At 42.0% G+C, this 26,592-nt stretch overlaps 1 protein-coding gene across 2 annotated transcripts; it reads right to left on the bottom strand.

Moving 5' to 3' along the window:
- Window positions 1-280: 280 nt before the first annotated feature.
- Window positions 281-25,360, bottom strand: LOC311035291 (RING finger protein 150-like). 2 transcript variants are annotated; one of them, XR_014599690.1, is made up of 7 exons: window positions 24,233-25,360; window positions 16,404-16,654; window positions 14,577-14,731; window positions 11,662-11,758; window positions 8,065-8,323; window positions 5,431-7,101; window positions 281-5,372 (listed from the first exon to the last, which is right to left on the bottom strand). XR_014599690.1 is itself a non-coding variant. In XM_084043400.1 (6 exons), exons 1-6 carry the CDS (start codon window positions 24,687-24,689, stop codon window positions 6,971-6,973), a joined length of 1,350 nt encoding a protein of 449 aa, XP_083899526.1. In that variant the 5' UTR covers window positions 24,690-25,360; the 3' UTR covers window positions 281-6,970. The 2 variants fall into 2 exon arrangements, 1 of the variants encoding a protein (XP_083899526.1); XM_084043400.1 differs by having other exon boundaries at window positions 281-7,101.
- Between the last annotated feature and the right edge of the window lie 1,232 nt (window positions 25,361-26,592).

The following is a 26,592-nucleotide window of genomic DNA, read 5'->3' as shown; positions in this document are numbered from 1 at the left end:
TCTCTATATATATATATCTTTATCTATCTATCTATCTATCTATCTCTCTCTCTCTATATATATATATCTTTATCTATCTATATATATATATATATATATATATATATATATATATATATATATATATATATATATATATATATATATACACACACACACACACACACACACACACACACACACACACACACACCTATATACACACATATCTATATCTCCTACTGAGGTCATGTTTATTTCAGATTAAAAGCGTCCAAAAACTTAAGTCAATAAAAGGTTTTATTGAAACTCAGTCAAACTGAAGACGTGCAACAATTTCAACACATAAATCAACATGGCGACAGCTCCTATTTACATGTGTGTGTGTGTGTACATGTACAGTCAAACAAACAACCGCACAATAAAAAGTCCACCTCTCTACCATAGAAACCCAGCCCAACACCACACCCTGTTGCCGTGGGAACTCTTGAGGTTGCCACGGTTACTAATTAATTCTCCCCCTCCTCTCTGTAAGGTTGTGGAAAAGATTCTGTTTGTTTTTAACCATGATTCCCCCTGTGCCATCTCTCCCAGATCCTGGATTGAAGACAATTACGATAGACGTTTTACAAGCAAATGTTACACAAAATCAATAGCATTTTAGGTGTATTTTATTTATATTAACCTCTTTAACCTGGCATCCATAATATGAGAGCGCGAGTTGGAGAGACAGGTAAAGAGTCAGAAGAGTTGGTATTACCTTATGGAAAGACAGGTTAAAAGTGAGAGTTGGAGAGAAAAGTTAAAAGACAGAAGAGCTGGCATTACCTGATGGAGAGACAGGTTAACAGAGAGAAGCAGATGAGAAGACAACAAATGAAAGGCTGAATTGAAAAAGAACGACAGAGACCCTGGTAGGAAAGTGAAAGATGGCAATGAAGGAGAAAAAGACACAATGAAAAGAGAAGGCAGAGCTGAGAAGATTGATGAAGGATGGAAAGGAAAATTAAAAGAAAGATGAGTGACAGAAAAGATGGAGAAGAGCGGTGAAGAGGCGGCAACAGACAGACAAAAGAAGAATAGATGACGGAGAACAGAAAAATGAGAGCAGGAAGGACAGAGGATGTAAGGATGCAGAGGGCAGGAGATAGGAGAGCAGAAGCGGTATCATCAAACAGATGTTTCCAGAACCTCGCAGAGTCTCTTAACCACTTAAACCCCATATGGTTGAGGGGAGTCCCTCAGGGTTCTATACGAATGTATTTTTGTTATTGTGGAAAATAACCGATCGACAAGCTCACAACGTGTCGCAGCGCGATTCATTGTGAGCTTGTCGATCTGCTATTTTCTGCGAAAGCTTTCCCCACAATACAGATGCTGGGGTTTGAGTGGTTAAGCCCAGTCCACACCAATGATACAAAACACAACCAGTAGCCACTTGCAACATTGTCTCAAGACAGCGCTGACCTGCAACAGGTCAATACTGCTGCAAAGTCTTGCAACTGGTTGCAAGTGGCAACAAGTTGCGGTTGCGAATCATTGGTGTGGACTGGGCTTTAATTAAAGTGCTTCATAACAGGAGGCCGAGTGACCAATCACAACACAGCATCAGGGTGAAAACAGCCAATCGGCTGTGTGGAGAGGAGGGAACGGGAAGTATGGGAGCCAATCAGACGTCATTACTGGCAGTGACACGCCCGGTCGCATTTTAAACACGTCTGGCTTCTGGATTTAATCAATGCAGGTTTTTAGACATTTCACACATTTGTGAAATGTCATCAAGAGTTTTAGATGGGTCTTTTGGAACTGAATGACCAAATTAAACCAATAAAAGAAATGATAAACAAAAAATAGTCAACTTCTTTTGACTAAATTAAAAACCAGTTAAAATGCAGACTGTCAATTTTAAAACATCTTTGTAGATTCCAGAAACCGTAAAGACACATGGTCTTCTGACATAGGCCTAAATAATCTTTTACAATTCTTCCATATTGGGACATAATAATTGTAGAGCAGCAAGACGTGTGATGTGTTCAAACTGGAACCAGTGAGCCACAGCAGCCTCAGTCTCTCTACCAGCCGAACAGGAGAAATGGATTCAGACCAGAGGTGAGATCAGTTCATGTTTCAGTTCAGTGTTCAGTGTTTCAGTCTGTAGACCAACAAGATAGATGTTCCAAACAGTGGACCGCAGGTGAGAGAAACCGCTTTAATCCCTGGAGGGGACCTAGGGTTGGTTAATTAACTATTAATTGTGGTTAATTATGTCTCATGGATTAAATGGATAAAACAATACAACCGACTGAACAGGAAGTGAACTGACCTCAAACCTTGGTGCTTTACATGTGAGGAAAAGTGACGAGGAGTCAAGGAAATAATGGAGATAGTACAGGACCTCAAACATAAGAAAGCCCAAAGGAAAGTTCTATTCACAAACAAAACATTTTGAACCATTACCCATACGGGTTCTGATGCCTCAATTTCAATAATGGAACAAATTAAAACCATTGTGTAATGACACCCAAACCCTAGAAGGGGCTGTGTCCACAGAAAGCCTTACAAGGGACGAGCTGTCTAAAAGAGGGTCTTGTGTGTGTCTAGGGATATTGTCACAAAATGCTGGACTGATAAGCACAAATATTCTTGTGCATGCTCACAATATCGCGCAATGAAGTACCTAACCGAATAATTGTCACGTTTTATACTGAAATATGTAACTTTTTAAAACTTTAATTTTATACTCCGGTATAAAATTAAAGTTTTAAAAAGTTACATATTTGTCATAATGTACATGTAGTCGGAAAATGGACTGAAACTTTGAACAGCCGGTAGATTAAAAAATAACGCTTTCTGTGGACATAACCTCTTGGTCTACAGCAGTGGTTCTCAAACCTTTTAATTTCAAGGGCCACCATAACTCTGAGTGTGTACAAATGGAATCAAAATCAAGGTAAGGGTCCATTTGGTTCCATTGTACACTCTCAGAGTTACAGACCTGTGTAAGTGTCCATTTGGAACCCTGAAGGCCCCTGGACCCCACTTTGAGATTAGTCTACAGCAACAACAGTGCCCTCCTGTTCCAGCACAAGCGGATAGCATGTTGTTAAGTAGTTTTACAGGGGTCATTTATGAACCTATACCCTTAGCCATGACCTTCACAGCTATCGTTTATGTGGATATTAAACCTATACAACCCTAGCCACGACCTTTGGCCTTTGAAAAACACACAAAACGCAGTCGCTGCTGCTTCACTCTGCAGGGCAGAAGAGAAAAAACATAAAAATAATAATGCCTCATGTTCCTAATTTCCTGGTTTCTTTGAGGTCCTGGCGTCCAAAATATAAACAGTTGCACAAGTAGTTTATTCTGCCTGATCGATTACCACTGATGATAGGTTATTGTTTGGGGGGGATGGTGGGTGTCTGCCAGGGGGTCTTCTATACAAAAATAAACATCTCCTCTTAGTAGTAAAATAGACGACAATCTTTATCGCTCTCGTTCTGGAAACTCACAGCGCCAACAGCACACACACAACCAGAGGGCCTGGTTTCACATGAGTTTGGCAAACCTAAAAGGAATAATAGACGGTACATAAAGAACAGGTGTGAGTGTCTCTTTATGTTCAGGGCAGTGACAGCCTGAAGGCAAAATGAGGTGACTGGTTCAAGTCTACCGAGTGGAACTATACCAGTCTGATGATCCTATAATCAAAGTGCCATGATGGAGCAATCAGGCATTAGCCAGTCGACTGGTGGTACTGGATACAGATAACTATATGGTTCTCTGAGTGCATGGATGGGCTACTGTGCCTTGCAGGACACTGGTTTCTAAACGTCGGGTCCGGGGATCACCAGGGGGTCCAAATGGACCCCTACGGATCTGTAACTGAGTGTACAAATGGAACCAAATGGACCCTTCAAACCATTAAAACCGGGAAAGCATCCGTGTCATTTTAGATTTTAGCTTTGGCTATTCAAAAAAATATTTAAAAAATGTTCAAAAATAGCAGATATACAAGCTAGCTTGTATATCTGCTTTTTAAGTGTTTGAAAAATGTTGAATAACAAAAAAGTTTGAGAACTACTGTTTATAAGAATCAGCCTCAGGTATAAGCACTGAGGATTTTACAGTGTAGATTGGGGTTCCAGTATAGTTTAGTTCAGAGATTCTCAGCCTTTTTTAATTTCAAGGACACCCAGTTTGATATCACGCGTATTCGATACAATTTGGACTGCTGGTGGTCCCCGGACCCGACGTTGAGAACACCGATCTAACCGTGTGGTTCTGGGTATATGAAAGGCGAGCTGGGCCTGTGACACAGACATCTAGAGCTGTGTGTGACGCAGTCAGCTGCTGTGACATCTAAAAATGTTCCTTGATGCAGGAACACCACAAGGACACCAACGGATGCTAAACACAAGGTTTGATTGTCAGACAGGGCGGGGGGGTGGGGGGCACCCTAGCAGGTGCCTGTCCTAAAAAATAAAAAGGCAGCATACTGTATTACCATGGCAACAGACAATTCTGGTCCGGGCAGACAAACGGACGGACAGAGGCAAGAACAGGCAGACGGACGAGTAGAGGAAAATAAGGAAACAAGGCAACACTTAAAGACAGGGTTCCTATATACCTGTTCCTCCACTGCTAACGTGGTTCTGTACACAAGTGTTTGTCACCAGTAGCACATCGCGCAAATGGTGAATTTCTACTTTTCCAACTTTTAAAAATGGTAAATTGTCAAAAAATAAGTTTGTTTTCTGTGTGCAATTCTTTTAATCCAGCCATATAGGGACCCTGTTCAGGACCTTTACTACCACACACAGACAGACGGGCCATTAATGTACTGACCCCAGAATTATACAGGACACACAGGCAAACACAGAGAATAAACCTACAAAATACTGTGTAGTTGTATGTTACTTGAATACTGCAGTGGAACTGTGGTAATAATACTTTGTCACCGTGAAGGCAGAACACAGTCCCGAGTCTTTGCAAAACACGCAGTAGTTCACACCATTACCCAGGATTCTCCAGTTGCCTCCTTTCGAAATCGAGGTCATTCTTAAAAAAAAAAAAAAAGTCCACGTTAAAATCTAGAACTGTGTTCCGATTCTTTTCTCCACCTCTCCTCAAATACTGGTCATGGAAGAGATGCAGAATTACCAACGACATCGCACACAACGAGGTGTCCTTTGTGTGTCTTTGCATGGATTCTACATCAAACAAAAGAAACGATTAGAGATCAAATTCCTTGAGATTCCATTTGGAGATGAAGCGGGTGTTGGTCCGTCTCGTGTTGGTTCTGGACGCATTCCACCTGAGAACCAGGAATATTCCAGAATGTCCCAACAGTCATGTCACTCTGTGCTAAACTGGACAGATCCAAACACACGCTATGCGGTCATCCTGATTTGCATGTCATTTAGGCCGGTCAACAACATACTGTCCAACATGGAGTCTTGTGTTGCGCCGACATAAAAGCTCAAAAGGTATCGCGCTGCGACGCAATGACAGCTCGTAGGTAGACCGTTTTCGGGGCGCAACACCCACGTGCAATTACGTTGTAAGTCAGTCTTTATGCTTATGAAGACCGTACACATTCCCAAGGCCTGCTTTATCCAACTTAAAAAGAACTTCCCTTATGATTACATTTTAGACCTGTATCGGTCCTGAAGATGTGGGTCTGGACATCCCACCTCATGCATTTACACTCAAACCTTTGATCCAGCTAGTGTCCAGTCAGGTAAGAGACATTCACATTGACTTTGAAAGAGTTTGTCTGTCCGTCTGGAACCCTGTCGGGGGATGTGAGACAAACAGACGGACAGGATGAGCTTGGTCTGTGGATCTGTTTTCAGGAAGGGGGTCAAACAGAAATCAGAAGTGTGATGGCGGACCGATTAACCCACAAGATACCGGGCAGGTGAACCCAGGTTGGCCCAGGTAAAGTCCAAGTAAAACCAGGAAAAGACTGAGTTAAAAAAAAAACAGGCTAAACCCAGATCCAGGCTAAACTCCAGGTAGCAGCATCTGAGACCAGGCCGGCTCATTTACTCACAGGTTCAATATAAACCCTGTCACATACAAGACTGTGGTCCACTTAGCTCTGCCAAGTTAACCCTGGATAAATGTGGAGATTATAGTTCCAGCTTGGTTCTAGCCTGCTTTGGGTCACATAGACACGGAGTACAGTACAGCTTGGATTGTCTCACTTTTGGTGACAACAGAGTTCTATAACTGACCTATACTTAGCTAAAAAAAGCAAAGCTACAGTACATTTAATCTGTAGTTTGCTAGTTGTTTACACCAGTTTGTGTCTACACTGTTCCGACCCAAATGGACCAAAAACTGGGTCAAAAAAGCACCCTGGTTCTATTTTAGGCTGTGGACCAGTACTGGTTCTCCATTGTGGTTCTGATCTATTCTGAGAAATCGGTGAAGCAGAACAATGGTTGAAAATGTCCTTACCACCTGGCTTAAAACCCAAAGTCACATGATCTCACATTTAGGATTTTAGATTTGTAACTGATCTCTACACTGACTCACAACGAGAGAGCAGGTAGGGGATGAAGTGTCTTTATCCCGGAGATCAAACCTGTGACATCCTGGTTTACAGTACGATCTGTTCTAATGATTGAGAGTACAGCTGGGTCGTTCTGTCACTGGAACGTTAAAGCCTGATTCGTATTGTGACTCACGACGGCGTCATATGACGGAAAAAGCCGATTTAAGTCGGCTCTTTCCGACGCGTGATGCCATCGTATAAATTAGGATTACGTCTGTACTCAAAGCCCTGGTTCTCGGTTCAAAACCGGTCCAGAATCCAATGCTGGTACTGGCTTAGATCGCGTTTAGACTGGCCTAGACTTGTTAAATTCTGGTTTGGTTCTAAGTCCAACCCTGTGTCAAATCCACTGTGCGTTCGAGTCCGTCTTTTTGGTTGCGTGTTTGGGCGTGGGGGGAGGGGGGTTTTGGTGGTCCTTGGGGGTCCTCAGGATTTGGTGTCTCCCAGGGGACAGCGCTCCATGGACCCGATGGACACCTCCTCGTCCGAGAGGCCCGTCTCCACGGCGATCACCAAGGACGCCACGGAGGAGCTGCTCGCCATTGGCTGGAGCTCACCTGCGGGGAGAGGCGAGGCAACACACACACACACACACACACACACACACACACACACATTATTTAGAGCCACTGTCACAAACTAAAATGTACATGAATAATTGATATCGTTGCTGTTGGGCAGAAACCGCCTCCATATTCTAACTTTGTGTTTTATTCGTACATTTACCTACTTGATCATACTACAGCATCACACAAAAGCATCAAAAAGAATCAAAAGTTGAGATCGGCTACTTTTGATGTTTTTTAATTTAAATCCTGAAAAGTAACAGTTTTGGACATACGAGGTTTCCACCCGACAGAGTCGATATATTAGTTTCAAGTCAATGATCATAGCATAACGTCAAATATGTAGAAATGAAACATTTGATTTGATCTACAGCATTGCACATATTTACGTTTATATTAACATGTGAACTGTCAGCAACAGGTGAAGTGCAACAGAGTCACCAGTGTGTGGCAGCATAACACCGTGTATTTCTAAGCTGCCAAAGATGAGGTCAAAACAGGACAATGTGAATGTGACAGAAAAGTAGCTCTGTGTGTGTGTTTGTGTGTGTGTGTGTCAGTAGTCTATCTATCTCTCAGTGCGCGTGCACGTGTGTGTTCCTGTGTGTAGGGCTGTCACGACTGCTAATTTAAGTTGACGATAAATTGTCACACTAATAATCCTGATTAGCGTTTTAATGATGTTTTTGGCATTGAACATCGGAACATATGAATAAACAAATGCATTTTCATTTGCCTTTTAGGCTTCGTTATCAAACATTGCACAGGGAAGATATGTAAAATGACTGAAATATACAAAGAAATTACTGACATTTATACATTTTATACAAAAAAAAAGGGTCAAAACAGCAGTTATAAGAACAGCTATTTATTTTTCAACATGGAGACAAAATAATTGGGATTATCTCAGATAATTGCGATTAGACAATGATGTAATAATTGTGCCAGGCCTACCTGTGTGTGTGTCAGTGGTAGCAGTGACAGGACTGTCTCTCAGCGTGTCGGGGTCCTGGTAGTCTTGGGGGAGACCCATCCGTCGGACCCCGGGGTCCAGAACCACGGAGGAGTCCCCGTCGCTCAGCGCTCCCTCGCTGGACGCCCCCGACACCACCGCCTCCAGAGCCATGCCCCCCACCCCTCCTAAACCCACCCCTCCCATACCCATGGCTAGCTCATAGTCCAGAGGCAGGTCATCCAGGCAATCAGCATTCAACTGAGAGAGAGGAAGAGATTTTCATTTAAATTATTATTATTCATTAATTATTATAATTATAAATTACTGTATACTGTATATGTTGTTCTGACTTGTCATATTGATGGGCAGATGACAGTGCCACGCAAAAGTAGTGAAAATAGCCGTTCTACAAGTTTACAACGTGTTGCACGGTGATGCGCGTGAGCTTCTAGATTGGCTATTTTCGCTACTTTGGGGGCATTCTTTTAACCCATTAAGACCTGAGGCGATTCTTAAAAATGTTGTCTAAATCCTAACAGTTTTTTTGAAAAAAAACAAAAAAAAAATGTTCAAGATTTTTTTTAATAGCAGATCTACAAGCTCATAGCGCGGCACTCGGTGCCGCGCTATGAGCTTGTATATCTGCTATTTTTTAATAGCCAAAGAAATCTAAAGTGACACAGATGCGTTCCAGGTCTCAATGGGTTAAATGTTGGACAATGGCCTATAATGACATTTCCAAAATAGGATGCCAGGCTCAAAGTCTTTCTGTGGGTTTTATAAATATTTAACCAAGGATAATTATTACAGGCATGCAAACACATTTTTGGGTCAGGTGTCACACAATTGCCCTATTTGGATTCAAAACGGCTATTGTAGCTGAAAAGCTACAAGTTTGCATGTCTGTTATTAAGAGCTTGTAACTAATTAATAACGACATTGAATCCAGTGGAACTGGATTTAATGTCCAAAGTAAACACATATATAATATAAACACATTTTATCATGCCAATAAAACATTTTGAACTGAACTGGGTAGAGAGAGAGAGACATTTCACTGTCTATCAGCTAGGTCCAGAGGCTCTGAAAACAGATAAAAGATGTCTGTATGTGATAGAGATCGATGGTTTCAACTGCTCTCTGAGAGACCCTGCAGCAAGCATCAACTTCAGTCCTGGTTTTCTATCCCAGTGGTTCCCAGACAATGGCTCGGGACCTATTTTTGGGTCACGCAACCATTTCTATTGGTGGTGACTTGAGCAAATATGCCTTTTTCTTTTTACGTTTTTGTTTTTATAATTTCAATAGGTTTTCAAAAATAAAAAGTGATTAATTCATGATGTGTTTTTGTACGTTTGGGTCCCGGGGACACACCATGTTTTGGGACGTTTGGGAACCATTGTTCTATCCAACCAGGACCATGGTGGGTGAAGATTTTCAAACTGTTTTGATATTCAATCAAACACCAGATTTAGGTCTGGGAATACAGATTTGTTTTTACAGAGTGGCTTCTAGCGGCCGAGCCATCTAGGAGAGGGTCTGTGAGTGAGTGAGTGAGTGAGTGAGTGAGTGAGTGAGTGACTGTCTGCGCGCGTGTGTGTGTGTGCGTGTGTGTGTGTCTGTCCGGGGCAGACACACTCACACTCAGAGCTTGTAGATCAGCTGTTTTTACTGATGAGATTTGGTGTCGAGGGAAATAGAACCCTGGGGAACCCCGGCCAACTAAGTGCAAGTGGTTAAAGACACAGTGGGCTTCTGTGGCCCTATGTGCATTCTTAAGCTAACCACCATACAGACAGAGAGACATCTGCCAATGCATGCTTGAATTATGCGACACGTTCAAATGATAAGTTAAATTATTATGTGGCAAACTTTTCCAGTAGTCTGATGATATCTAGCTGTAAATCACTCCAAGTTCCCAGTGCTCTGCCGTAACCATTTCACATTCTTCAAGTTACCAAGAAGAACCACAGAAAAAACACACACACGCGCACACACACACACACACACACACACACGTCTGAGAAATTGTACAGTTATTCAGCCCCAGAGTGCAGTTTGACGAGGGCGTCATTGGGAAAAAAAGTTTTAATTACTACCTGTCACCTACAGGTTTCTCACAGCCAGAGGGTAATTTTGGTTTGAAATATCTCTCATTACCCTATTTACATTCCTAAAGAAGATTATGAAAATACCACAAACACTGTGAACAAACAGCTATTCTGCACACACACAAATATGTCTGTAGAGATTGACAGTTTTGTCCGGGAATCATTTTATCCAATCATAAATAACCGATTCATTTTTATAGCATAAGAATGTCCAATCATAAATAACTAATATATAATAGCATATGCATGTTTTTAAATTGTTATAAATCCCAAATACTGTTTAATAAAAATATTGAAACAGATAAATCCCGAATACTCTGCTATAACACTACATTCCATAACTAAATACAAAACATACATAATGATACACACAAGCATGAATTAATGATTTGTCTCAAAACTACAAAACCATTTTCCAATTTAAGCATCAATTGTGGTTATTTCACACAATTCCTGTTCCATACTGGCGGTTTCTCACTGGTTCCTAGTTTCCCAGTGTGGAACCATATCCAAACATATCAAAAAGTAAACTCATATCACAAAGTAAACTCATATCACAAAGTAAAGTGCCAAATCAAAAAAGCCATTGACTTGGTCCTCTCTGTGTTATAAGTTGGCTTTGTGACTTTCCATTACTTCTACCTCTGGCTGGCGTTCAGAAATGCTGTTGCAATCAACAGTGGGCTTTAGCTGAGTGGGTAGATAGGCCTTAATCGTAACGTTGCCAGTACCCCCTCCCTCACCCGGTATGTGTCGAAGTGTCCCTGAGTAAGAAACTTAAGTCCTAACTGCTCGCCGGGCGCCACATTAAGGGCACTTCCCCGCTCCTAATACGGCAAAAGAAATAGTCTTTGTCTACTCACATCTTTGGCCACATATCTAACTTATAAGAGCGGGAATTGTGTGAGGGTCGGCTGACTGTGTAGAGCATTCACTTCACAATCATTTTAACCCCTTTATCCATATTGTATACTTTGGCTATTCAAAAATAGCAGATATCCAAGCTTATAGCTCACTATGAGCTTGTAGATCTGCTATTTTTTTTTTAATCATGAAACTTGTGACAAATATTTGAATATGTATTTTTTAAAGCGAACATTTGTGATGCAAATCTTTGCTTCTGGGGGTCCCTGGAAAAAATATATTTTGAGAAGGGGGTCCGCGGCCAAATATACATTTCATTTTGGGGGTAACATGAAAAGGTTTGAGAACCACTGGTGTAGAGCAAACAGCTGGCATGACGGTACAGGGGAGTGACGTCTAAGGTCTACTCTGCACACTATTCTACCATGAACCGTTTCCCGCTATACTGTATATCTCTGCTATATATATATATATATATATCTCTGACAACGGCGGGGACAAGGAGACGCATGGAATGGAACACAGACACGACCAGTAGCTCGAGTGCTCTTGTTTCTTTGTGTGTGTAGTGTTGTACACATAGTATTGTGTGTTGTACTAGTGTGTAAGTGTTGTACTTACAGCGATGCCCAGAGCTTTGAGGATGTTCATCTTACACATGGGGCATGTCCGATGGTCCAACAGCCATGGATCTACACACGTCTTATGGAACAGATGCCTACAGTCAAGAAGACACAATCACATCACGTCAATACACTGAAATAATACAGGAAATAACACACGTCTTATAGAACAGATGTCTACAAGAAGACACAATTACATCAATACCAGATATAACACACGTCTTATAGAAAAGAAGTCTACAATAAGACACACTTGCATCAATACACTAAATAATACCAGATATAACATGTCTTATCAATAGATCTACAAGTCTACAAGAACACAATCACATCGATACACTGAATACCAGAAATAACACGTCTAGGGCTGTCACGATTACAAATTTAAGTTGACGATTAATTGTCAAGCTTGTAGATCTGTCATTTCTGCTTTTTTTATATTTGAAAATGTGTGTAAAATTTTCAACATGGAAACGATTATGCAGAAATAATTGCGATTAGAAGATTATGTAATAATTGTGACAGGCCTACACACGTCTTAAAGCAGCGGTTCTCAAAGTGGGGTCCGGGGACACCCAGGGGTCCTTGGGGAGGTTCCAGGGGGTCCCCAGCAAAATGTGTTAATATAACACCAACAATAATTTTTAACCTTTTATGCTTTGGCTATTCAAAAATAGCAGATATACGTACATGCTCATAGTGCCAAACCGACATTTTTTTGAATATATATATTTTCTAAGGAAATACAAATCTTTGGTTCTGGGGGTCCCTGGCACAACATATTTACAGATGGGGGTCCGTGGCCAAATATATATAAATTTGGGGGTCCCTGGCATGAAAAGGTTTGAGAAGCACTGTCTTAAAGAACAGATGTCTACAAGAAGACACAATTACATCAATACACTGAACTCATGGATTAAAGCAAAATACAATCTCACGACTGAAAAATGTTCAGTCCTAATGTGTGAAACACTATGAAAGCAGCCCCCCACACAGGCGCCGTTTCCTCAACAATTAACAGAAATAGAATAATGTGTAAAAGGATGTTTTAGTAATATTGTTCCTGCTGTTATACATACTGCCAACCAGGTGAATAAATCACAGATTGAGGCTTTAACATTTGCTTTATGCATATCCCAGACCATTAGGGTTTTACGGAAGATGCTTCTGAACACATTGCTAGTTTCATCACTTCAAATGCTCTAATCTTAAAATAACAACCGAAAATAGCCAATCTACAAGCGACGCATTGAGAGCTTGTAGATTCGGCTATTTTCTCTGCGCAACATGCTTCCATCGAAGACATGCTGGCTTCTATGAAATCTAAAGGACTGAAATCCGTCGTGGCAACTGAGAACTTTAATCCATGTGAAATAATACCAGATATAACACGTCTTATCAAATAAATGTGCACAGGAACACATAATCACATCACATCAATACACTGAAATAATGCCAGAAATAACACACAAGACGTGGAGGACAGATATCTACAATAACATATAATCAATCACAATAGTTAAATGTACTTATAATAATAAACTAACAACAACGTTAAAAGCAGCAAACGGAGTAAAATAAGATACAACAATCATAATCAGAACATAAACAAGTTACAAACAGGGCTGTCACATGCAAAAACAGTGAAGAAAAACACTTGACATAGAGATGTCAGAAGCGACTTCAAAGAAGCCATTCTGTTGCTAGCCTTAGATCCTGAGCCAGGTAGGGCGTTTCAAAGCCTAGGTGCTGCAAAATCCTGATTGCTCCGGATAATGAGGCTAGTCTTAGGGACAACCAGGAGGGCCCTTTCTGAGGATCTAAGGTACAGGCTAATAAGGGATCAGCATATTTGAATATTAATATTTGTTAAAGGTCAGAGTCAAACATCACACCGAGGTTGTGGGCTGCGAGTGTAACATTACAGGATAGGAAACCAAGTTCTGACTGTAAGGAGTGGGTGGAACTAGGGCAGCCGAACACAATAATCTGATTTTGCCTCATTTAAAAGGATGCGTAGCCTGCGAGCTAGTTCAGGCAGATACACTGGAGAGGTTTACATGCATGTGCATTGTAGCTCTATGTGGACGATGTACTGTATGTGACGTGTCAAGCAGATGACCAAAATTGGCAATGTGCTTTGTTTGAATTGCTGCCACCACCACCAGTAGGCTCTGCTTTCCCTAAGGGTTCTGTTTCCCCCTGAGGGGGTTTGTTATAGATCTATATCTATCTGCTCTCAATGGTTGTCTGCTAATGTGCTGAGCAGGGGGTAATGTATAGCAGAGCCTGAACGCCAAGATCAAATATAATATTCACACTTGTTTGTGTTTACATTTTATAAATAAAATGTTCTCAAGCTATTATTGATCTCACCTATTCATGAGTTCTCTGACTGAACCGGAGGAAATTCTGGGACATCCAATGCTTAGTATCGGACTGTCGGACAGACATGACAATAAACGGGACAAATTGTCTGCAATATCGTTTTTTAGCGGCCTGTAGAGCTGCATACCGTCAGCATAACAGTGGAAATTAACTCATTCAGTGCCATTGACGTGTTTGACGTGTTTTTTAAAGAAAGAAAAATGCGGGTGTCGCTGTTGAGGGATTTTGCCTGTCAATCATCGCCTCTGCTCCGCTTCCCCCCAAAGGAGAAGGATAGGGGAGGGGCGGGGAGGAGAGGGGGCGGGATTAATGGACTGTGACATCAAAGTCCAGGGGCCAGCACCTTTTTTAGCCTAATTATTCAGAAAACCCCAGACCACAGAAAATCCACTGAATGTTCAAAGTTCAGTTTTTGGGTGTAATTGAGGTCATAAAACAAAACAAAAATAAATAAAATGAATGTCATGAAACCTTTAATGTCATGAGTACAAATGATGTTACCAGGTATGTAGGCTGTTATCGTACCTGCATGGCAGTATCCTGACCACATCGTTGGGTTTGTAACCTTCGATACAAACAGCACAGTTGTCAAAGTCGGCCTCAGTCTCCTGGTCTCCTTTCCTGATGGTTCGAACCTGCAGTTTACTGATGGCTTTCTTAGCGGCATCACCCAGACGACGCTGAGACAAGAACAAAGACATGACGGCCTCAGAACATTGTGTATATGATCATCGCATATGCATGCATGAATACTGTTTGTCTTTCTGGGTGTGTGGTTGTGTGTGAATCAGGGCTGAAACTAATGATTTTGGTAATAATTGATTAATCTACCAAAATGTTTTTCTTTAATTGACTAATTGAAGTTAAACTAAATACAATTTACTAAATTAATCAAGAAATGGCACATAATAGATTATTGATGAATTATTTTAACCATTATATACTTTGTTGACCGGGGTACCCCTCAACACCAACTCTCTTTGCCGAAAATAGACAATCTTAGGCCTGTCACAATTATTACATAATCGTCTAATCGCAATTATTTGAGATAGTCGCAAATTCTTTTTCCATAATCGTCATAATCGGTTCCATGTGAAAACTTTTCACACATTTTCAAATATTAAGAAAGAAAAGCAGATCTACAAGCTTACAACGCGTCACTTTGTGACGCGGTGTAAACTTGTAGATCAGCTATTTCTGCTATTTATTAATGTATAAAATTATTAAACATGTCAATACTTTCTTTGAATATTCAAGTTATGTCATATCTTTTTGATTACGAAGCCTAAAAGGCAAACAGAATTATTTTTTTTATTCATAATGTTCAATGGCCAAACACACAATTAAATCGTTAAATGCAATTATTTGAGTGACAATTAATCGACAATTAATCGACAACAGCCCTAGACAATCTACAAGCTCACAACTTGTTGTGAATCTATTACATTTCACTATGGGAGTATGATGATCCAGTGTGTGGACACTGCAGCTTGTTCTTCTGTCCAACAACTGATGTGTGTGCTTTATTAGAGTTTTTTGCAGACCTGAAGAAGCACACTGCTACCAAAGAAGCTGTGTCAGCAGTCACTTCAGTGAGTGGTGGGTCTTATCACTAAGCCAGTGCAACCAACCATGGAAGAACGATTAAAATTCAGTGCTGCTCAGCTTCAAATCGGTAATGTTAAAGACCAAGCCAGAAACCTCAGACCTGAACTTCAACAGCCACATTAACACAATTACAGAGTTATTAAGAATATATCAAGGATTAAATGACTTATGTCTCAGCAAGATTTAGAAAAACTATCTATGCATTCATCTTCAGCAGACTGGACTACTGCAACGGTGACCTGTAAGGTCTCCCTAAAAAGAAATTGATAAGATGCCAGCAGTTCATTCAGAACACTGCTGTCCTTACTAATAGGAAAGTGGACCATATCAAATTCAAATTCTGTTAGGTGCCAAACAGCACCTAACAGAAAGTGGTTGTACACTTCATTCACTTCCCATTGCATGAAAGGAATTCTACTGACCCGATGCTTCCTATAGTGCATTTATGGCATGTATGGTTTTGAATTTAGATAAAACTCTGTTATGATGCACCAACAGCAACATTTCCTTCAAACAATTTTCCTATCTTATAGCCCGAGTTATACTTAGCTATTTTTTGGAAAATAGCCGTGATTCTTTGTGAGCTTGTAGATCAGCTTGTTTCAAATAACAGGGTTAAAGTATATAGGATTAAAGTGGTTCAACTAATTTTGATGCTATATCAACAAATGTTGCTGGAACTTTGAGAACACTGGTATACAGAATATAAATCAGGCATGTGTGTGTGTGTGTGGGGGGGGGTACCTGGTTCCTGTCTCGTGCGTTGGCGTATCTGAACCTCTGGATGTAGTAGAAGACCAGCCAGGCCAGAGAGATGATCATCAGGACGATGAAGGAGATGGACACGAACACCACGGACGTCCTGCTCACGTACTTCTGCAGGTTCCTCGTGCCGATGCTGATCGTCATGGTAACCGTCACGTTGCGCTCCAGCAGGGAGACCACCTCACGACCTTTTGGCTCGGGGATCATGATGGCCACGACCTCGCCTGTACCTGAAGGAGCAGGATTGTAACAGAGCAATTAGGGGTGCAAAGGTTCATCGAATCTAATCGACTAGATGTATACAAAAAATCACACCCTGTGTGAAGGAAGCGGTGCCTTTGGGGCGGGCCTTAACTCATTTCAGTTCGTCCCTATTGGTGGTCAGAGTCCACTTACCAAATTTGTACTTGGTAGCATGCTGCAAACTGGAATGATGGCTGCCCAGCCAATGGGCAGACAGAGGGGGCGGGGCTTAAGTAATGACAGTTAGTCCCTATTGCTGGCTTTAGTCCATGTACAAAATGTGTACTCCGTAGCATGCTGCGAACTTGAGTTATGGCTGTTTGAAGGCCAGCCAATGGGAAGACAGAGGGGGCGGGGCTTCAGAAATTCATGCTGGTCCCTATTGGTGGTCTAAGTCCACATACCAAATGTAGACTTGGTGGCATGCTGCAAACTGGAGTTATAGCTGTTTAAAATCCCGTGCTCATCCCGTGCTCATACGGGCGCTGGGGGTCCCTGGACCCCTCTTTGATAACTTCAGCAATTCATGCTCGTGCCTATTGGTGGTGTAAGTCCACATACCGAATGTGGACTTGGTGGCATGCTGCAAACTGGAGTTATAGCTGTTTAAAATCCCATGCTCATCCCGTGCTCATCCGGACGGACGGACGGACGGACGGACAACCAGTGGCACGTGTGGCCAATGAGAGGAGAGATGGCATAGGCAATCTCCAAGTCCGTGTGTGTGTGTGTGTGTGCTTGTATGTGTTGCTTCTTTGCCGTGCTCATCCCGTGCTCATCCGGACGGACGGACGGACATACGGACAAAGTCAAGTGTAGAGCGGTTGGCACCGCTAAAAATTATAACGGACATAGCCGATCTGCAAGCTACAATGCACTGTGAGCTTGTAGATTCCAGTAGGCTTAGCTCTGACCTCAAGACAAACCCTCAGTCCATGTCAATACAAGGATAACTTAAGCACTATTTACAACTACACAATTGTGTGTGTGGTTGTAAGGACACACACATACACACACACTTTCTCAGTGACTCTGATAACATTCAGGACAGGAATTAACACAAACCATAAAACATGGCATGTATGAAATCAAAACATGTGTGTGTGTGTGTGTGTGTGTGTGTGTGTGTGTGTGTGTGTGTGTGTGTGTGTGTGTGTGTGTGTGTGTGTACACTACTACGCCAAGGCTGTTCTCGAAAATCAGCAGTTTTACGGTCAACCTTATGACTGGGACCTGCAGCCAAGCAAGTATGCGGTCAAACACACACACAAGCCTTTTCTCTTGAGACTGTAAATAGCACAAGGAAGGTCATTCTGTCATTATTACAGTACATATGGACTGTGTGCGCACCGTACACACACACACACACACACACACACACACACACACACACACACACACACACACACACACACACACACACACACACACACACACACACACACACACACACACTCCCAGCTGTGTTGATGACAGGATGGGGAAATTGTCACATTTCAAACAGGAAAGATTGTCTCTCTGTCTGTAACACTAACACTCCTCCAGGTGTACACTGAAATAACACACACGCACGTGTACACACACACACACACACACACACACACACACACACACACACAGAGAGAGCAATGTTTCTCTTTAGCTGTACTTATTAACGAGCAGCACGTTACACAGGAAAACACAACAAAGTGCACATCACCAGACACACACTTACGCACAAATGTCAAAGGCTGCCCTTCAAACAGTTAGGCAAGAGACTGTAAACATGTTAGAGCCTGTTAAAATGACCTACCCAGTACCTGTCCGCCCCTACACACACACACCCAAGGCGTTCTTTCCACAGAGGAGAGGAACAGATCCTGTTACGTTTATTTCTATATCTGTTCTAGGTTTATACTAGTAGAAAGGGACATTTCTATTAATAGAAAATACGTCACTATTCTGTTCCGTTCGATTTTTATTTCATTCAGTTAATCCATTGAGACCGGTAAAGCATCTTGTCATTTCATAATTTTAAGATTTCTTTGGCTAATAAAAAATAGCAGATATACAAGCTCATAGCGAGGCACCGAGTGCCACACTATGAGCTTGTAGATCTGCTATTTTTGGGGAAAATCATGAAAACGTGAGGAAATCTTTAAAAATATATATGTTTTAAAGCAAACATTTTTTACTTCGATCTGTGCTTCTGGGGGTCCCTGGAACAACACGTTTTGAGATGGGAGTCCGTGGGCAAATACATACCATTTTGGGGGTCCTTGACATGAAAAGGTTTGAGAACCATTGATTATAGAAACATACTTTTTTTTTTAAACTGTTAGGATTTAGAAGACATTTGCAGGAACCCTAGAAGCAAAGATTTGAGTTACAAATGTTCGCTTTAACAACTATATATATATATATATATTCAAAGATCTGCACACATTTTTACGATCTTTCAAAAGATAGCAGATCTACAAGCTCGCTATGAGCTTGCATATCTGCTATTTTTGAATAGCCAAATTATAAAATAATGGTTCTACCTAAAATCTAAAATGACACAGATGCGTTCCCGATCTTAATGGGTTAAATTCTAGCCTGTCCTGTCTCCAGAACCCGTGGCAGTCTAAAAAAACAAGTCGGGCAGTAGGAATGTGTGCAGTGAAGTAGCATGTATACACAACTGCAGGTTTACACATGCTAAACGACACAACAGTTTGGCGGTGAAGCGGCTGTTTGTGTGTGCAGGCACACACACTGGCACCTCTGGCAGCACTAGTGTTGACATTTCTGTGGTCAACTACTGTGGTGCCCTGCGAATATAACTGCACATTAAACTGCCCAGATTACAAACAACCTCTCTTTCTGTGTGGGAGACCTTTAGAGTGGCCTTTCACCAAACAAGTGAGCGTGTGAGCAAAAGTTAGGTTCTTTTTTTTTGTTTTTTACCACATGAACCCTAGTGAACATTCGATGAATACAGCCGATCTACAAGCCCACAAAGTGTCGCATCCAGCGAAGATGCTGTATTTAGTGTATACGGAAAACAGGAGGTGGCCTGGTATAGAGCCATGGAGGGCTCTGGTCAACTAAGTGTAGGGTTTTAAGTGGTTACAACTCTTGTTTTGGTGTTTTGTAAAAGTCGCTGGAACCAACTGTTCTACATTCTGCTGTGTTTTTTATTCATTTCTCATTTTATCATGATGGTTTTATCACTTTGGTTCTACATGTTCTCATTTTAAGGAAACCAAATGAACGGAACTAATCTCCTTTAAAACCATGACAGACGAGAGAGGAACCACGGATCACTGATTTCCACAGTGGTTAGGATGTGTGTCTGGTCTCATAGGCGTGCGTGCACGCACACACACACACACACACACACACACACACACACAGTCCAGCTGTCACTGGCGAGCTGGGCACCCACCGGGATCAATTAGGTCCACTCCTAAAAATACACCCATGGGATCAATGACATGCACACATGCGAGCTCGCATGTTGACATGGATGCCCTTAACCGTAACCCCCCCGGCGTGACACGCCTAACCTTCACCATTGACCCCGACCTCACAAATATGCTGCTGTGACTCTAAAATGACCCCTTATAAACGTTGCCAACGGACCCTGACTTTATAGGGCATGCCATTTGGTCTTAGTGACAGATGTTTGCACACACACACACACACACACACACAGAGCCGTCTGGGAGAAATGCGGGGCCCGGTGCGGAGTTGGCGAGCACGCACGCACGCACGCACGCGCGCGCGCAGCGCGCGTGCATGCGTGGAGTACCCGCGCGCGCGAGAGTTTTGGGTGGTTATTTGCGGTTATTTTTGCCCTCAAAACATTAATGTTGGGTGTCATGTTAAAAAAAAAAATGTCCCGTTTTTTTGCGAGGCCCCCCGTAGCGCGGGGCCCGGTGCGGCCGCACCGTTCGCACCACCCTTCCTGCGGCTCTGCACACACACACACACAGGTTTATTATCACAAGCTATTTTCATGTTAATGTTGTTAACATTCCACATGTGTTTACATATTCTTTCACGGTATGGTTATTATAATAATTTGACCTACCCATTTTATATTAATGTTAACTTTTGTTAAACAAATAAATGCTTTTTCCAGGGAGGGACTATTTTCGGCTGTACTTTTCAAATCAATCAGCGCTTAAAAATGCATCAAAATCATAACTATAGCCTACCTTGAGTAGACATAAATATATTTACATTGTTTGATTATCAATTACTTTTTATTAAAATAGATGTATTTGTATAATTGATTAAATTGATTTGTTTTATAAAAAAGGGGGTGTTATAGTTATATATAGATTGTTTGATCAGTAACAGATGTCTCTATGTATCCCACTTCTTTAGTAAACAGAAAATACATTGTCAGGTTGGGATACCAATTTCATCCAATCATGTGAAAGGACTCAATACAAGTTACAGGATAGAGGATAAACAATTGAAAATGGAAGTGCTGAAAGAAAAGAAATGAGCATACAAAATTGCAAATGGGTCACCATTAAATTGGACGGTGATAAACATGTTCTCCCCTGATTTAAATCGGAAAACCACCTGAAGATGTATTTTGTGTTTATTAAAGAGCTGGAGAGACGGGGAGACCCTTGTTACTGAACAAACCCTCTATACCAGGGGTCTTCAACGTTTTTAACTTTTCAGGCCATGGACCCCTTAGCTGAGAGAGATGGAGCAGGGACCCCCTACTACATTTCAACACCTTGCGCTGCGAGGCGTTGTGAGCTTGTAGATCTGCTATTGTTTATTTATTTTTAGATCTCCTCTGAATAAGGATGCTAGGGTTCAAGTGGTCAATGTAAAAAAAAAAGTTCCTATGACACAAAAATTTGGCGGCCCCCCTGTAGTAACTCTGAGGACCCCCTAGGGGTCCCGGAACCCCTGTTGAAGACCCCTGCTCTATATACTATAGCAGCGATTCTCAAAGTGGGGTCCAGCAACCCTCAGGGTTCCTTGAGGTGGTTCCAAATGGACCCTTACGTAACTCTGAGTTATGGGGGTCGTCGTTAGTCACTGTACTGTAAAACCAGACCCCCCCCCCCCCAACCACTGTGGAAATGCCAGACCACCCGTATGGTCCTGTAACAGTTGTGTGGTACTTAAGGCTTACAAATAACAGGTGATAGACTATTATGACTCTACACATCTCTATATAGGCCAATTGTGAGTGTATAATACCTTGCAGATCTCTCTTCCACCTTGTACAGTGCTGCCAATATATATGTGTACTGATTCATGCCGATTTCAAAAATAGCCGATCTACAAGCTGACAACACGTTGTCAGCTTGTAGATCGGCTATTTATGCAGGACACTATTGTACAGCGATGTATACAATAGGTCATAAGTGGTTAATTAGACTAATCTATTTTCCAGTAGTCTGAGGCTTTCTAACTGTAAATCACAAGTCACCCAGTGCTCTGCCATAACCCTTTTACATTCTTCCAAGTTACCAAGAACCACATAAACCTAAATCATGCATAGTGATAAACACACACAACACACACACACACACACACACAGTCACACAGTTTGCTATCCCATTTTGGCAGGTTTCCCTTGCATTGTATGCTTTGTATGGGTGCCTTGACTTTGATACTTGTACTCCATTCGTTCTTTTATCTGTAGTTGTATCTAGACGCTTGAACATCCAGAGCTGACCCAAGTTCAGTTAAAAGGTTGAAAATGGCCTTGTTTAGGCATTAGGTTAGAGATTGGTGTAAAGACATGTCTGTATTCACAGCTTCGGCCATCGGCTACGGCGTACATTTCCGACTAGACTTTTCAATCAATCCTCGCCAGGCAGTGCAGGCTGCAGCTTTTAATTAAGAATAGCCCTGCAATCATGTTTGCCGTGTCGAGCCTGGTGAAGACTAACCTCTTTAGACTCCAACTCATCCCTAGCACTCCTCATTCATTGTATTGGCAACACTTGGTGTTCCAGATGTATTGATAAATGCTGGTTATACTAACAATGCAGATGTTATGTTGGTTTGTTACTTATTCACATGTTATTTTAAAAGACAGTTTGCTTTATATAAATGTAAAAATGTATTTTTATTTGCACTCTACTTATGTGACCATTTACCCTGTTTGTTGACATTTTACCCAGTTACACTTAATGCCTTAATTGTAAATTGTGTACCATACTGAAATGGTCATTTAAGTTTAGGTAAAGTTACGTTGAAATGGTTGTTTAGGCTTTACATCACTGGGGGTTGTCTCGCAGTAGCCAACATGATCCAACATCTGAGGCACTAACCCTAACCCTTTAAAGTGATTAATGAACATATGTTTCAAGTGTCTATAATTAAGTCACGATCTAAAATCAGATTAATCTGCAAAAAAAAAGAACATTCAGGAGGTGGAGGAAATGAAAAAGACCCGATTTAGAGGTTAAACGCGTGGCAATTGCCATCCCCTGGAACCCCAAATGACGCCCCTGCGTGAGACTACATCAGAGGCGGTTCAGCTCAAGCTTGGGTTTGTTGTGTGAGACTACATTAGAGGTGGTTCAGTTCAAGCATGGGTTTGTTGTGGTGACAGTGGCTCAGGATTGCGAGGTTGAGCTAGACACTAAACCCCTTGACCTCACGTCACCAGGCGTTCTACACAGAGGAAAGTCTACCAGTTTTCATTCCGAACTGACCAGTGTGATTCAGTCTAGGCCACACCTTCTAGAATGTGGTTTACGGGTTGGCACCGCTTTGTTTTTGTTCCCCCCATGAATGCTGAATCGAGTGATCTAACTAGTATCGCTACGAGTTGGAATAAAAGACGGACGATTCATCAAATTACTAATTTTATGTTTTGTAGAGGGGAATCATTGTGTGTATAACAGTAGTCCCAGGTTTCCAAAGGATGGTACATCAATTTCCTGTTCCGTTTCATTTTCCCATAGCTTTGTTTGATTGGCTAGGCAGCAGATTTGACCTGGAAACACATACCTGTATGACATCTTCATGTGTTCCCCCTTCCAGTTGTAAATAACACATATTACAAATGTTTACACAACATAACACCTAATTAAACCATTACATTACTAATACTTGTATACATTTTATTCCACTACTCTAAACTATTATACATCTTGACTGATTATTCTCTTCAACTCTAGTTGACAGTACAACGATGACCAATTATTTGTATAGTCAAATCAACCAAATCGATACAGATATTGCGATACAGTTTCCAGTAGGGTTTACCTTACACCCGTTATACAGTAGATATGATTGTGGGTGCAGATGCGTGATGCACATATTAGTTCAAAATGTAAATTTTAACATTTTTCCAAAAAAGTGTGCAGCCTCATCATAGAAAGCTTTTCCAACGTGACATTCAAACATAAATGTTATATAATAAAATATCGGCTAAAACCGATATATTATTCTGATAATGGTCCGATTTGTGCATTTTTTTTTGGTCGATATATTCCTTTTTAAAGGCAGATGGCAATATTGCCACTACCGATATGACCGTTTGCTGATTAATCGTGCAGTTACTGGGTTCTGGTCTCTCTGTGTGGTGATCATCATAATAACGTTACCTGGGTGAGGCATGGTGATGGTCTCGTTGGCGTTGCTGGAGCCCACGTTGAAGATGACCACGGCCGACGCGTTCTGGTTGACGGCGTGGCGGATCTTCTCCTTGAAGGTGCAATTCCCGTGGGCTATGAGGGCGATCCAGGGCACCGCCTGGCCGGCGGGCAGCGCGAACCGGGTGTTGGCGTCGCAGCCCGTCCGGTCGTGGGGCGAGCCGGGCAGCACCACGATCCCCTTGGCGTCGCGCTTGAGGGAGTGCTCGCCGTAGCGGCCGCACTCCGTCTTGTCGGTGCGGAGCTCCGCGGCGGCGGGGTCCAGGTAGGTGATGTTGACGAACGCGGTGTACCACTCCTCCCGCTCGGCCACGGTGAAGTCCAGGCACAGCAGGTGGACGAAGCAGAAGGACAGGAGCCATGTGGACAGCGCCAGGCTGCGGCACGCCGCCACCAGAGACCCTGCCATGGTCGGAACGATATCGGTATCGATATCGGTCCGACGCGGGAATCGATCCCACGATATATCGTACCACCCGAAAAGAGACCGAAAATCGAAACACCCTTCACTCCACCATGCTAGCACATAGAGACCCAGCCTAAGAGGTGTTTGGTTGGACTTATCGCTCCTCTTCACGTTTATTTCACCATTTATTCATCAATCCACTCACTGTCTTTTCGGTTCTGTTCCCAGCGTTTAGCACCCAGGCTGCGTTCTGGGACGGCTTTTACGGTGGTTCATGTTTACACACGGTGTCAGCGTCCAGTATCACAACATTATAACGCACTGTTCAACGTAGTAAATGTTTTATAAAACAATAAAATGTGGCATTGTTCCAGCATGCTAACAAGTAGCTTCCTAGCTAGCAGCAGCAGTGAGTGAGTGAGGGGTAAGGGATTTGTTTCCGTCGTCCTCTTGTGTTTTCGGGGTCTCCTCCTCCTCTCCTTTCTCTTCTTTCTTTCCTCTCTTCTCGTTGTGTTTGTCTCTCACGCCTCCTCTCTCCTCCATCCACATCTCTTTATGTTTCTTCTTCTAGCTGCTTGCTTGTAGCGGCGGACACGCAGAAGAAGCCATTTCACACACAGGTTGGTTCAGTTGAACCGACGCCGAGGAACAAAAACAAAACAAACGCCCCCCACCGCCCCCAGTGTTGCCAGGTTTTGCGAGAGAAACAACAAGCAAACAGGTCTATGACAAGTGACAACAAGCCTAAAATAAGCGTTGTGAGCTTGTAGATCAGATTTTTTTTTTAATCTTTAAGACATTTTCAAAAATGTTGGAACATATTTTTAAACATTTTAACAACACAAATGTTGTATGTGGGTCCCTGTCATACAGACGGGGGGTCTGCAGATATATTAATTTGGGGGTGACATGAAAATGTTTGAGAACCACTAGTTTAAACAGCATTAGGAAACAAGCCCAAATAAGCATTTGAAAAAATCCCCCCCAGAACTACAACTTGCAAATATTTACTAGCAACTTAAGCCCAAAGTCGCTTATAATAAGCGGACATGGCAACACTGCCCCCACTCCCCCCGACGACCCTTCTTTATCCCACCGTGATAAAGAAGAGCGGTGCACTGCTTTTCATCCACCTCCCGCTCCGTTTCCCCATTTCAGTTTCTATTCTTTGGAGATTAATTAAAACACTCGTCTCTTCCCTTCTGTCCACATCGTCTGGTCTTATTCTCCTTCCTTCAGCAGACAGAGCAGAAGGAGACAATTATTTATTACTATTATCTAAAACAAACCGCCCACTGGAAAGGCTCCACACACACAAACCCAACGGACTTGCACTCATACAGTGGTGGAAAAAGTACTATTTTTTTTTTTTTTTACATAAGTAAAAGTGTGGTATTCAAAATGTAAGTAATGTTATCAAAATGTACGTAAAGTACAAAAGTAAAAATACTTATTTTGCAGAATGTCCCATTTCACAAGTTTCCAAATGTATACAATTTATTTAAAAACACTTTTGAAAATAGCCGTATATAGAGCTGAAGTGGTTAATGTATGTTTTGTAATAATAATTAAAATCTACAAAGTAACTAGTAAGTAACACGTTTTCAAATAATTGTAGTGGAGTAGAGATGTAGTGGAGTAGAAGTAAAGGTACAGAAAATTGGAAGTAGGCCCTTACTCCAGTAAAGTAAAAAATACCAAAAAATTGTAAGTACAGTACTTGAGTAAATGTACTTAGTTACTTTACACCACTGATAATATGCTACAACGAGAGGATTAGTTCTAATGTAGTTCCAATTTTGCTGTGTGTGTGTGTGTGTGTGTGTGTGTGTGTGTGTGTGTGTGTGTGTGTGTGTGTGTGTGTGTGTGTGTGTGTGTGCGTGCGTGAGTGTAACTGGCTACGGAG

This window comes from Gymnoscopelus microlampas (assembly GCF_963454915.1).
Source record: "Gymnoscopelus microlampas genome assembly, chromosome: 19".
Lineage (NCBI taxonomy): Eukaryota > Metazoa > Chordata > Actinopteri > Myctophiformes > Myctophidae > Gymnoscopelus > Gymnoscopelus microlampas.
Note: the sequence above shows the minus strand (reverse complement) of the source record. Positions and strands in the feature narration are given on the sequence as shown.